We start from the raw sequence: 14,928 nt of genomic DNA on the forward strand, positions 1-14,928 counted from the left end.
TCAGGTTGTTCCCGAATAAGGTCAGCTGGACCAATTCCTATGCAGAATTGGTGGCCACTCTCCCGACAATCATCTCACACTCCCCGGGTTCAAGTGGCCAAGGGATGGGGGATGGCACCCCCATCCCATTCCCTCCCCCAGTGAGGATCCCCCCATAACCTCTTTAGTGAAAGTATAGCCTGGCAGAACGTATGTTTGCATGCTACAGCTGTTACCAGTCATGACACAGGCCCTTGCCCAATGATAACAAAACATTTTCAGTGTGGCTGGGCAATAGGGACTCCCTGCTCCCTTAGAGGTGGCTTAGGAAGTCACCAAGTGGCCTGATTTGGTATCTGGGATGCTGAGTCAAGCCCACTTTTCTTGTCAGTGCAGAACCTCACTAAGACTCATCTCCTATGTAGGATTAACCTATACTTGGTACCTCTAATTAAAATAGAAATAAGGTTTAGAGAGGGTTTGCAATTACTTTCTCTGAGGGTGAAAGAGTATGTGCTACCTAAGGTTGCACAGTGCATTTCCATGGTCAAGCAGAGATTTAATCTTGGATATCCAGAACATGGTGTCTGTACACGGACTCCCTCAGCTGCCAACAGAAGGGGAAAGGAAGATTCATCTTAACCCAGGGCAAGATGTAGAAACGGTTGCCTTGCCTGAATTAACCAAATCAGTCCAGTGTGGTGTTTCAATACTATGGAGCTGATATTGTTATAGTGGTCAGCATAGACATTCCCAAAATATGAATCAGCAAAATGCTTCCTTTTTTGTTAATCCACTCCTACAATTTAATCCCTATGATCTTTCTTTTATGTTTTTATTCCCTTTCTCACTAACCTGACTGATGAGTAAAGTAAATCAGATCAAAACAGGCACATTTGTTTGGGTTCCAGATAATAATGGGTAAAGCCAGATATCAAAACATAGAACGTGATTCAGTAAAATGTCTCCACATTCCTTAATCAACCATACAAGACTTTTCACCCATTGATATTTCTGTAATATTTTTATTTCCTTTATCCCCACACATGTGGAGTAAAGTAATTCACACAACACAGATACACACTTCACAGTACCCAATGTTGTTGTGTGTCTTCAAGTCACTTCTGGTTCATCTGCAGCAGAAGAATTTCACATCATTAAGGGCTGTGTCATCAACCTGCTTTTGGGGAGCCTCCACCCTTGTCTGGATTCCACAGATGGAAGCAGAGTGGCAATGACGGCTCCAATGACCAAAACGACCCCGGTTTGTTTGATGTTTAGCAATGACACTTCCATCTCTGCACATGAACTGGACATTGTTGGCTGCCGTATCATCACCTTTCCCTTGGTTTCCCTCCACTCGCAGAGAGAAAGAGACCAGATTTCCTTTGGGGCAGTATTTAATTTTTGACCATTTTCCTTGCCTGCCAAAGAAAACAAATTATGTTAGCTAGATTGTTGAGCATACAGTAATCCAATCCAATGCAAATTGGAGGTGTTGGTGATAAAGTCTCAGACAGTTTGGTAATAAAGTCCTAACAGTTGGAAGGAATATTAAACTGCTTCAGGACTGAGGTCTTTTGCTCTGTGAAGTTGCCAATTCAAGGCCCTGATCTTTTTGGTCTAAGCCTAAGACACAAAACAAGGTATTTGGCGATGCCATTAAGTGTTATGCAGTAAGTATTGCTCAAAGCTTATCATTCAAATAAATACATAGAAAATATCTATTCTGTTTGAAAATTAAGACAGAAATCTTATTTAAAATGTCTGTTACCAAAGCAAAGTTAAATGAGGGGATTATTCCTGCTCTTACTTATAGAGCTAGAAGCATATTCCAACAATATTTGGAAGGCTTTATGTTTCCCAACCCGGTCATAGTTTCAGATCAAAATGTTTTTATCTTATTTAAAGTATCTATGCTAATGGTCTGGAAATGTTTTGCTTGTAAATAAGAAATAGTCTTAATTTTGTAACATGGGTTGATATTTAATTGTATCTTTTACTTGAGCATCACGTTTCCCCAAAGGAGGGTCCATTTCAAGTCTAAAATGGGTTCCTTCCTTTTATCTTTTTTCCACTACTTCGTTTCTTGCCCTTTTCCTCTGAGCAGAAAGCAGGGCCAGCCCTAGACATTTTGCTCCTGAGACAAAGCCACTCGATGCCAGTCAGTTTACTCGATAAGGCCCTATCTATGCATGCTGTAGAATCAAGAATGATGTGGATTATAAGGGGATGGCAGGATAACGCCTAATGCGTACTGCAATGTGCATCCACAGAAAACACATTTTAAAAAGTCAGGAGAAGGTCTGGAATCTGCAATAAAATGCACTGCAGCAGATCAGTGTATGGATGTGACAGAACAAGAATTCAGAAACAACATGTGCAGCACTCATGTGAACAGTGCTACCACTGGAAATTTGAATGAAGGAACTGAATATGGCACTTTCATGAAGGTAAACAACCCCCACCCCCACCCCCATGTATATGTTTTAGTTCAAAGATGAGTTGCATCGCCAATTCTAATCTGATAGACTACTTCAATTCAGCACATTTCTCCCAACAGAGTAAGAAAAAATATTGTTCTCTTGGCTCGGTTTGGCATGAGAGGATCTTAGTGGACTGCTGGATCCTTTCCTCAATTTCTGGGATTGCCTATGAGACTCTGCAGAATGGAACTGGATTTCTTTAATCCACATTCTGATTTGGATTTGCGGCTGTGTAGAAGCACCCCAAAAGAACTTTCTTGCTCTCTTGTGGTAAACATAAAGTGGTGCATTACATGAGTCCCAATATATAAATAATAAGAATAAGAATAAGAATAATCTTAGATCAGATGCAAGTAACCTGAAAAATATGAAAGAGAAGAAACTAAAGAATGACAAAATCAAGCAATACCTGATCAGAAAGTACTGGCTGAACACCAGAAAAATTGAAGAAGCTTTGGATATCGTGAAAGAACAAATTACAGCAACAGCCAGAAAAATTTAAAGATATGAAGCCAGAATCATCCAGTACAGACAAAATCAACTGTTTCAATCAGACCAAAGATGGTTCTACCAGAGTCTGAACCAAACAACAGACACAGTAACCATAAAGCCAGAGAAAACTGCAACAATGAAGTTCTGCAGAGAACTTTGGGAAAATGATAAGAACTACAACAAAAACGCTGGGTGGATAAAGGAGTTTGAAGGAAAATTCTCACAGAATAAAATGGAACAGATGGAAATAACAACTGAAATGATCAGCAAACGAGTGCAAAAAGTCAAGAACTGGACATCGCCTGGTAGTGATCAACCTCATAGATTTTGGCTCAAATATCTGATTAGCTTACATGGAAAAATGGCCCAACAATTCAATGAGATGCTGCAGAAAGGAAGTATCAGTGAATGGCTAACAACTGGAAGAACATACCTGATACAAAAGAATCCAGCAAAAGGAGCAGCACCAGGAAACTACAGGCCAATAACGTGTCTGCCCACTATGTTTAATAGGCTTGCTCAAATAATTCGATTTTCCCGTTACCCGTTATTAATTCGTTATTTTCGTTTGTTTTGAAGCAATATAGAACCTTGGTTGTCCACACGTCTGGATATCGCGGTTTCGAATCGCGAGAGGCCGTTTTTTCTTATTTCTTCGTTTTTTTCGTTAAGAAAAAAAAGCTTTCGCAAATCACCCAAACTCCTTTCCTTTTGCCCCTCAGCCAATGGGAGGCTCAGCCAATGGGAGGGGGCGAGGGGGAAGGAGGCCGAGGAGGAGGAGGAAGACGGAGGGGGGAAATGGCCGCCGCCGCCACCTCGCCTCAGCTCAGGCCTGGAGAGACCGAGAGGGGCCCGGCGGTGAGGAGGAAGAGGCCCGGGATGCGAGGGGGTGTGGGCCAGGCCCGTCCTCGGCTGCTCCCAGGGGCCCAGATTCGCACCCTCCCTCCCCCCAATACAGGTCTCCAGTCCATACCACGCTACATGAACTTGAATGGATACTGTGGTTGTGTTGTCGAAAGCTTTCATGGCCGGGATCACACTGTTGTGGTATGTATTCCGGGCTCTATGGCCATGTGCCAGAAGCATTCTCTCCTGACGTTTCACCCACATCTGTGGCAGACATAGAGGTTTTGACGTCTGTGCGAAGCTAGGCAAGTGGGGTTTATATATCTGTGGAAGGTCCAGGGTGGGAGAAAGAACTCTTGTCTGTGGGAGGCAAGTGTGAATGTTGCAATTGGTCACCTTGATTAGCATTGAATAGCCTTGCAGCTTCAAAGCCTGGCTGCTTCCTACCTGGGGGAATCCTTTGTTGGGAGGTATTAGCTGGCCCTGATTGTTTCCTGTCTGGAATTCCCATTTTCTGGGTGTTTCTGGGAAGGTAATGGCACTCCATGTAGTCATGCCGGCCACATGACCTTGGAGGTGTCTATGGACAACACTGGCTCTTGGGCTTAGAAATGGAGATGAGCACCAACCCCCAGAGTCAGACATGACTGAACTTAACGTCAAGGGATACCTTTACCTTTACCTACACACACACACACACACACACACACACACACACAAGCAGGGACTATATATATATATATATACACAATATATATCACACACACACCAATTTAACAAAGTTTCAGCCACAAAAACAAAGTTTCTGAAGTAGAACAATGACTTTCACAGTAAAGACAACCCAATTTAACAGGAAATAAGACTTTCAAACCAGGAACAGATTTCTGCAATTATTAAAAAATGGTTTATTATAAAAGTTATGAAAATTTGCCAAAAATCAGAGGATAAGGGAAACGTTTCACATTTTGGTGAGCTATCAGTGTTAAATGTGTTCTACCACTGTACCAAATTTGAAGAAGGTCACTCAAAAAATGAGGGCGGGAGAGCCCCCTAAGTCCCCCCCCTTCGGGCTGTTTTTGGGCCACCGCGCATGCGCGTCCGCCATTAACGAATTAATTTTGAAAATAACGAATTTTCGTTAATTTCGAAAAATTTTGGGGGCCAAATTCGTTATTAGCAACAAAAACGAAAAACTGCCCCCTCTAGTTTTGAAACGAGTTTAGAATCAAATTTTTCATGGATCGATCAAGCCTAATGTTTAAACTACTGACTGGCATCATAGCTGACAGAATTCAAGACTATCTTGAAGAAAAAAAACATCTTGCCAGATGAACAGAAAGGCAACAAACGTAAAAGCAGGGGCACAAAAGACCAGTTATTAATTGACAAAATGATTCTGGAGAAATGTAAAAGCCAAAAAGCTAATCTTCACATGATGTGGATTGACTACAAAAAGGCCTTTGACTCACTCCCACACAGCTGGATCATCAGGATTAGTAAAAACGTTGGCACCTTTCTTGAAAACATGATGGAGCACTGGAAAACTGAACTGTTTGTTGGAAATGAAAGCTATGGACTTGTCAACATCAGAAGAGGAATTTTCCAGGGAGACTCATTGTCCCCTCTGCTTTTAACTATTGCCATGATCCCTCTGTCAAAAATCTTACAAAAAACAAATCTAGGCTATCAAACATCTAAGAAATCTCACAAAATTTCGCATCTGATGTACATGGATGACCTGAAGCTGTATGGGAAAACGGAAACTGAAATCCAGTCTCTAACACTGTCCAAATTTTTAGCACTGATATCAGCATGGAGTTTGGTTTGGACAAGTGTTCTACAGTGGCATTGAAGAAGGAAAAATAATAGAAAGTGGGGGCATAAATAATATGCCTAATGGCCAAACAATAAAGTGTCACCAGCCAGAGGCCTATAAATATCTGGGCATATTACAGCTGGACAACATCAAGCATGAACATGTGAAAACTGTGGTCAGCAAAGAATACACACAAAGGGTCAGAAAAAATCTCAAAAGCAAGCTCAATATAGGCAACACCATCAAGGCCATAAACACCTGGGCCATACCTGTCATAAGATATACAGTTGGCATTATAAATTGGACACAGGTGGAACTGGGCAATTTGGACAGAAAAACAAGAAAACTCATGACCATTCATTATTCACTGCAACCCTCGCAGTGATGCTGACCGGCTATATCTGCCTAGAAGATCAGGGGCAGAGGACAAACAGTCAAAGAAGAAGAACATGCCCTGGCAGAATATGTCAAGCAAAGTGAAGAACCTGCTTTGATTGAAGTCAAAAATAAGAAACTCCTCAAAGCACAGCAGACAAAAAACCAGTACAAGAAAACCGCAATACAAACTAGAGCTGACAGCTGGCACAACAAAACATTGCATGGAAAGTTCCTTGACAAAATTGAAGGAAAGGCTGACAAGGAGAAGACCTGGCTCTGGCTCATGAATGGGACCCTGATGAAGGAGACAGAAGGCCTGATCCTTGCAGCCCAGGAGCAAGCCATCAGAACAAATGCAATCAAGGCCAAGATCAAAAAATCAGCTGATGACCAAAAATGCAGGCTGTGCAAGGAAGCTGATGAAACCATTGATCATATCCTCAGCTGCTGTAAGAAAATCGCACAGACAAACTACAAACAGAGGCGCAACTATGTGGCCCAAATGATTCATTGGAACTTATGCCTCAAATACCACCTCCCAGTAGGAAAGAACTGGTGGGATCACAAACCTGCAAAGGCCGTGGAAAATGAACACACAAAGATACTATGGGACTTTCGAATCCAGACTGACAAAGTTCTGGAACACAACACACCAGACCTCACAGCTGTGGAAAAGAAAAAGGTTTGGATCACTGATGTTGCCATACCAGGTGACAGTCGCATTGACGAAAAACAACAGGAAAAACTCAGCTGCTATCAGGACCACAAGATTGAACTTCAAAGACTCTGACAGAAACCAGTACAGGTGGTCCCGGTGGTGATCGGCATATTGGGTGCCATACCAAAAGATCTCAGCCGGCATTTGGAAACGATAGACATTGACAAAATTACGATCTGTCAACTGCAAAAGGCCACCCTACTGGGATCTGCGCACATATCCGAAAATACACTTGGGAAGTATTCGACTTGTGATTTTGTGATACGAAATCCAGCATATCTATCTTGTTTGCTGTGTCATAATAAAATAATAATAATAATAATAATAATAATAATAATAATGTTTTATTACTACCACAGTTTTCTGCCCTTTCATGCATGTCAGATTGGCATTACTCATACACTTTCTTAGCTTGTATGTTCTGGTACTGTTCCATTATCTGGGTGGAAGCCACTAAGGGGCACTAGAGAGAGGATAGTCCATTTTATTTGGGGGGGGGGGAGTTGCAGGAGAAAAATCATTTTGCTTGTAATTCCCCCCTTCCCACTTCCCATATCATAAATGAGAGTTATTTCCATGATGGGGACATGGGTAGGGGGAATAACAAGAAAACAAGGGAATAATTTTCCTCCTTCAACCCACCTCCACCCCCATAAAATGGACTATCCTTCTCTCCCTGGTGGTCTCTGCCCGGATAATGAAAGAGTACCTGTTTTATTCTTCATTAATAACTTTCTCCACAGTGAGTACATTCTGAAGCTGTTTGGTCACCATATCCTTGCTTTCACATGTGAAAAGTTAGAGGATATGAGATAAAAATTTTCAGTCTTGGCTTTCCAATCATCACATTCCAAATTATAACACTAAAGAGAAAGGTCTTCTCTGTAGTGACCCCTCAGCTTTGGAATTCCCTCCCTAGGGAGATTAGACTGGCTCCAACCCTGACTGCCTTTATCAAACAGCTTAAAACATGGCTCTTTCAGTGTGCGTTTGAACAATCACTAACATGATAGACCCCTATCATTGACACACTGCTTCCTAGCACTTTATTTCCCTTCCTATTTATCCTATCCCACATTATCCCAGGTAACTCTCTGACACTTGTCCATGCACTTTATTAAATGGCCTTGAAATACTTTTTATATGCCCGACCCCTTTTTATCCATAGTAGTTGATGCTTGTATTATTACCTAATTTTGTATGGTCATTATGTGTTTTACTGTATGTTGTGTTTTAACTGCTTATTTTATTTGATTGTTGTATCATTGTTTCTCAGTTATAGATATTGGATTTAATTTGTTATATTTTGTTTCTGTTTTGGGCTTGGCCCCATGTTAGCCGCCCCGAGTCCCTGGGGGGAGATGGTGGCGGGATAGAAAAAATAAAGTATTATTATTATTATAAAGAGGAAGGGAAGCGTAAGCAAACAAACTGAATACTCACAGTCCACTTTTAGACTGTATTACTTCTCCATTAGTACAATGCAGGCGAATTCCATTCAAGCCTGTGTCATCCCCCTTACCTTGATTGCCTTCCACCTGGTGACAGAAAAGACAGAGAGACTAATGTAAAACTGTGAATAAATCCAGGATTGCAACACTGCAAATTTGTCCATGAGTAGAGTCTCAGTTAGAGAAATTGTTGCCAAATCTGAGACTCCATTACAGATGAAGAAATGCAAGATTTTTACACAGGAGCACCCTTTCCATTTAGACAGTGGTTTTCAACCTGGGGTCCCCAGATGTTTTTGGCTCCCAGAAATCCCAGCCAGTTTACCAGCTGTTAGGATTTCTGTGAATTGAAGGCCAAAACATCTGGGGGGCCCAGGCTGAGAACCACTGCATTTAGAGTATATCAAGAAAATAATAACTTAATCCGTATGTTCCTCTCGAACCATTGCTCTGGACATGACACAGCATAGAGGTGGCCAAACGGAACATCCTATACCACCATTCACACAGCCAATGATCCCAGGTACATGCAGGGATGGACACCTTTCTTACAGCATGCCTGAATGATGGCACAACTACACCAGTTTGCTGCTCAGCAGTCAGAATTCTTGTTGGGAACTGATCTTGCTGACTCTGATCAGCTTCCAAGATCAAAAGGAATATGTTGACTTTCAAATATTTAGAATGTCTGTATGCTGTAACATCCCAAAAATAAGCAGTAGTTCATTGTGCCTGTCTTACCCCACCACAATTTTGTCAGAAGGAGCACCCTTCTTTCACAGGTATATGAGCTTCAACACTACCATAGGATCTATGTCATTAGATCAAACTTTCTCAACCTGGTGAACCATTAACACCCATTATGTTTGATTAACTGCCATGTTGGCCTAGGATTGTACTCTAAATTATTTGGAGCTATCCACACAGTGTCTGAAAAGGAAAAATAACTTACCTTTATTGAAAAACCTTTGGCATAACCTTTGGAGCAAAACTGAGGTTTTTCCCATTCACCCCAAAAGCCTCCATTTGACACTGAAATGACAGAATTATATTTTCGGGCATCTGTATTACAGAGGCAAAAGGAAAGGATCAGGAAGACCAGAATCCTGATAGAGAAAACCATTGTACCAAATACGCTGAGTCTAGGTACAGAAACCTAACTGAAGAGCACCAACCTTGAACATTTATAGCCTGCATATTTGAGCTGACTCGTACCTTGAGGAAATTATCTAAGAACATTGTGGGAAAAAAGAGTCGCTAAGAATTTTGGTTGGAACCAATCCAAAGATGTGTCAACCATTAATCTTGTCTTTGTCCTGTTAGTATCCTAGAGTTTTCTTGGACATAGACATTTCCATCTGTCTCCCTTAGAATGGCAACAATGAGACTTTCAACTATTCAAGTAATGGAGCAAAAATCCTCATGCTAGGCTACAAAGTAAATTGGATAATAAATCAAATTTAAAAAAATTCCACACATGGAAAAAATCACCCATATAAGGGGCTCATGGTTGTTAAACTTATGTTAAGGAAATATCAGTGAGAAAGAGAAGGGAAATGTAAATAAATACCTATGGTCTATGGTCTTTAGTGACTCACAATTAATGCACAAAGAATGAATAATAAATAAGATGAACTTGAACTCTTAATACAACAAAGAACATATATAAATAGAATCACTGAAACTTGGTTGGATGAGTTTATGGTTGCAATATAGTGATAGGGAGGTATAATCTATTTCTGAAAACAAGACCAAACAGGAAAGAAGGGGAAGTAGCATTATATATCAAGGATGTTTTCCCTATAACAGATGACTACGGTATATATATTCAGATAGGAGAGATATACAGTAATAGCAATGGAGAATTTTAACTCTGCTGATATTTATTGGAAGACAAACTTTGTCAAGAATATCAGGTCCAGCAAATTCCTCACTTGTCTTGCAGACAATTTCATGATAGAAGATAAAAGAGGAAACGAGGGGATTGGTTATTTTAGATCTGATCCAAATCAACAGTGAGGACCTGGTAAATGGATTGGGTGTTGTGGGTACATGTTCTTCAGTTTGTTATACAATGTAAATGGGAAGTCAACCATAGTCAGATACACACTTTAAGAAAGCTGACTTCAGTAAACTTCGGGAAAAACTGAGCATGATCCCATGGTCAGGAATAATAAGAGAGAAAAGAGTTCATGATGGATGGGAGTTACTGAAAAGCAATATATAGGGACACAATTTTAAACAGTTCCAATAGATTTCTAAAGAAACCAGAATGGATGACTAAGAAACTTTCAATTGAGCTAACATTTAAAGGGGACATGTACAAGAAATGGAAAAAGGGAAAGATCAGCAAAGAGGAATGTGATGGAATAGCCAGCATGTGTAGGGATAAAGTGAGAAAATCAAAAGAAGAGAACGATCTCAGGATTGTTAAAGATGATAAAAACAATAAAAGAGTTTTTTATTTTGTCAATAGCAAAAGGAAGGACAAAGAAATAGTAGGGCCATTGCATATAGGCAATGGCAAAATGTTAACAGGACAGATAAAACAAAACTACGCAACTCCTTCTTTATCTCAGTCTTCTCCCAAAAGATTAACAGTGTTCAATTTTGGGATGATGAAGCAGAGGATGGATTAGGGAAAACACAGCACAGGATAGGAAAAGAGGCAGCACAGAAATATCTGGCTAATGTAAACTGGTTCACATCTCCAAGACCATGTGATCTCAATCCAAGGTATTAAAAGAACTAGCAGAAGTAATTTCAAAAACACAGGCTATCATCTCTGAAAATTCCTGAAGAACAAGAGACGTTCTAGCAGACAGAAATAAAACAATGAAAGGTTTGGAAACCAAGCCCTATGAGGAACAACTTAGGCCCCTTCCACACAGCTGAATAAAATCCCAAATTATCTGCTTTGAACTGGAATATATGGCAGTCTGGACTCAGATAACCCAGTTCAAAGCAGATGTTATAGGACTTTCTGCCTTGATATTCTGGATTAAATGGCTATGTAGAAGGGCCCTTACAGAGCTGGATATATTTAGCTTGGAGAAAAGGCTGAGACGGGAAATGATAGCTATGTTTAAATAGGATTGTTGTATGTATTCCGGGCTGTATGGCCATGTTCCAGAAGTATTCTCTCCTGACGTTTAAATATTTGAAATGACATCACATCGAAAAGTGGACAAACTTGTTTTCTGCTTCTATAGAGACTAGGGCATGGAGCAATGGATTCAAACTACAGGAAAGGTGATTCCATCTAAACATGAGGAAGAACTTTCTGAAGTAATAGCTACTTAGCAGTGGAATATCCTGCCGTCTTATGTGGTATAATCATCCTCTCTAGAGGTTTTAAGCAGAAGCTGAATGGTCATCTGCCTGGAATGCTTTGATTGTGTGTTCCTGCGTGGCATGTTTGGACTGGATACCCCTTGTGGTCTCTTCCAACTCTATGATTCTATGAAAGGGGAACTCCGAATTATGTCTTATATAGGACAAGTTAAAAATGTATATAAAAGTCTCAGGTGCTGGGAGTTCTCAATTTAATTTGCCTTTGTGCTTTGAGCCTTTAATGCACAGTAAAAACCAATAAAACAACTCTCACTAAAAAAAAACCACAACTGGTTAGCCGCAAGATATAACACACAAAAGAGAGAAACCCATTGTTCATAATTAGTACAGCAAGCAATTTATCTTTCCTGTTCTTTGAAATCTATACAGCAGGGGACATGCTGTTCTTTTTAATAGATAGGGAATTTTATGATACTGCATACACTCAATCATTCTGTCCCACAAAGATACTAATACTCTTTTTGTTGAAAATGGATTCAGCCCTGAGCACAAATTCAGTCATATGTATATTTGTTTAATGATTTCAGCTCTGCAAAAATTGTGGGTTGGAGGCCCGGCATGTCTAGCTCCAAAAATTGAATGAAACATGGACAGGTTGAAGGCTAATGGAACAGAAGAATTCATTCACTTTGCTAAAACAGATGCTCAATGCAAACATACAGAAAAATATTTATAGCACTTTGACAGTAGTTTAAAAGAAAAGGTTTTGCCTCCCTCAAAGTTGATTGGCTCACTCTGGGGCCAGCTAAGATCTGCAAGCCACTTCGCTGGGATGCAATGTCTGCCAATGTTTCTGATTGGTCTCCAGGTTTGGCGGGAACTTTAATAAATTATCATTGTTCAGTTCAAAGTGTTGTGGCTGTAGCTTGTTCTGCCTCTCATGTGTATGGGAATAGAAAGAATGTGGTAGAGTTTGAGCTAATGAGTTCTAATGATGTTAGTTTCCACAGCCTGGGTGTGGACAATGATCCATATTGGTGAAACAATGGGTTGCAATATGTGTTAGCCAGCCTGAATGGGTTCCTGAGGAAGGATAAAGACAAGGTGATGGGTAATTTCCATGACCATTTGTTTGGTTCCATTCTTGTGTGTGTGGACTGTGAAGCCATTGTTAGGGGATTATGCCTATCACCTGACACAGCAATGGGAGTTTCCTATGTTTCCCTCTGGTGAGTGCATGAGTGCCTGTAAAACTTGTATGTCTGTGGAGGTTAGCCCAAATCAGCTTTCTGGGTGAAAGGTCACCATGGACTTGGCTATAAAGGCTTTCCTAAGGTCATGGGTTTCAAAATCTTCTTTGGGGTCCTGCGGTTTCAATAACATATTGAGCAAAAAAAAAAAGCCAATGTAGGCAACACTACACTTAACAGATAATACCTTCTTTCCCCAAAAATAAGACATACCGATAAAATAAGCTGCAGCATGATTTCTATGAATTTGTGCAATATAAGCCATATCCCAAAAATAAGACATAGTGATAGGCATGACAATGCAGCATACAAGGTCGCTCCCCTGTCAGGTCCCGGTCGTCCTGTGAGGGAAACATAGAAAGTGAAAGTAAAAGTCTCCGCAGTGAAGTGAGGAGCAAGAAGCTCTGCTTTAGGTATTGTGTTTCCTCAGGGGGAAGAAGTAAAGCTGTGGCTGCCGTTTTGCTCAGCACTGTAGGTCTCTCTCCCCCGGCACCAATCAGCAACAGTGTGTGGGTCTCTCTCACCCCCACAAACACCAGTAAAGCTGCTGCTCCCCAGCACTGACCAGCAACAGTCTGTGGGTCTCTCTCACCCACACAAACACCAGGGAATAGGTGGAAAGCTTCAGCAAGCAGGCTGCTACTGAGCCCAGAGATATCATCCCATGAATGCAGATTGTTGTACCATACTTAATAAAAATTAGACAACTCCCGAAAAAAGCCATAGTGTGTCTTATTGAGGAAAAATAAATATGAGTGTCTTATTTTTGGGGTAACATGGTGGATATTTATTAAGGACAAGTTACTTTCTGACTTCTGATCCATCTCCTCAATTTATGTCATGGTTCTCAAGATAGGCAGAGGAGCCTTGACTAAATAAGGTGAAAAATGATATTTCTTTGAGTAAGCTTGAAGGAAGGTATTTTGAGGTATTTATTAAAGAAACCACACTGTTCATTGTTAAACCACAATGTTTTGGGGGAAAGACATTCTCTAATATGACATTCTGAGATAATATGCTGTAGTAACGTGGTAGGAATTCAACACTGGAAATTTCTTAACCATACTGATTCCATTTGGAACTGGTTTCCTGTGTATGTTGGGGACTGAAGTAGTGCTCTGAATATTGAATTTAAGGATTAGTCAAGTTGTTTGTCTATATATGAGCCATCCATAAAGTCCCACAACTGGGTAAAAAAAATCAGCAGTGGTGTCTCAACATAAGCATTAGAACAAACATAGATGGGCAACTATAATCAGAAGGAAATACCACATAAGACAAGCAGGAACATAAACAGCGGCCAAAAATGGACACAGTATTCCAGGTACAGTTTGACGAAAGCAGGATCAAATGATAATACTTGGGAAAGGACGTTTGGTAATGTGCCCCAGGCACTGAAACAATTTGTCTGACTACATTCATTAGAGAAAGCCATAGGTAAAAATACGTATTTTGGTTTCGGAAATGTATGTTCCTCTAACAATTCTCATCCCTTATAATTTAAATCTCATTTATTTACTTATTTATTTATACCTCTCACCACCCAAGTTCTTCATGGAGATCTGTCAAAAATACAGCCCTCCTGTCAAGATTATTTGGCTCCCTGGCTTTTCTAAACATCACTTGCCTATTTTGCACAGATTTGCCTCATGTGGCACTGTCATTTGTAATAAGGTAATAGGTCTTAAAATTGCATGTGTGACATCTCATTACTTCTGCAGAGGTACATCTGATCCTTTCCCCAAATTGATGCCATTATCACAGCATTCTCTCTGTTAGAGGCTGTTCTTTGTAGATAGTAGTTTTCCAGAATATTTTTAGGAACTAATTCCTGAAATGACTGGTGAAGAAATAGGTTTATAATGAGATTGGAATGATTCCGATATATCAGGGTTGTCATATTCCTGTCCCTCAAATCTGGACATTTATCATAAAAATTATACTTATTCAGCAAGTTCTAACTTGCCTTCTAATATAAGTTGTACATATGAAATGCTATACTATTGCTACCATTTTGGCTTTGGTACCATTTTGGTAGCAACCACTGATCTGAGAGAACCAGCATTAAGTCATGCTTAAAGGACAACCAATATTCAAATCTATACTTAAGCACACTATATGGGGTTGTTGTGAGGATTAATAAAATTTCCACGTATTCTCTTCTACACTGTCATATAAAAATGTATCTGCTTGTGAACTGGATGTGTAAACCCATATA

The 14,928-nt window shown here is 40.3% G+C and overlaps 1 protein-coding gene across 1 annotated transcript; it reads right to left on the minus strand.

Moving 5' to 3' along the window:
• Window positions 1–893: 893 nt before the first annotated feature.
• LOC134297361 (vitelline membrane outer layer protein 1-like) lies at window positions 894–13,390 on the minus strand. The gene is made up of 3 exons (XM_062974596.1): window positions 9,119–13,390; window positions 8,159–8,253; window positions 894–1,403 (listed from the first exon to the last, which is right to left on the minus strand). Exons 1-3 carry the CDS (start codon window positions 9,287–9,289, stop codon window positions 1,109–1,111), a joined length of 561 nt encoding a protein of 186 aa, XP_062830666.1. The 5' UTR covers window positions 9,290–13,390; the 3' UTR covers window positions 894–1,108.
• Window positions 13,391–14,928: the final 1,538 nt, after the last annotated feature.

The sequence above is a fragment of the Anolis carolinensis genome, chromosome 3 (assembly GCF_035594765.1).
Source record: "Anolis carolinensis isolate JA03-04 chromosome 3, rAnoCar3.1.pri, whole genome shotgun sequence".
Classification (NCBI taxonomy): Eukaryota; Metazoa; Chordata; class Lepidosauria; order Squamata; family Dactyloidae; genus Anolis; species Anolis carolinensis.

What these genes read in the sequence shown, in the direction of transcription:
- LOC134297361 (XM_062974596.1), bottom strand. Translation starts at nt 9,289, where the DNA reads ATGGTTTTCTCTATCAGGATTCTGGTCTTCCTGATCCTTTCCTTTTGC. An exon ending in CCAAAGGTTTTTCAATAAAG is followed by an intron (nt 8,254 to 9,118) that starts GTAAGTTATTTT and finishes TTCTGTCACCAG; the next exon opens with GTGGAAGGCAATCAAGGTAA. An exon ending in ATACAGTCTAAAAGTGGACT is followed by an intron (nt 1,404 to 8,158) that starts GTGAGTATTCAG and finishes TTTCTTTGGCAG; the next exon opens with GCAAGGAAAATGGTCAAAAA.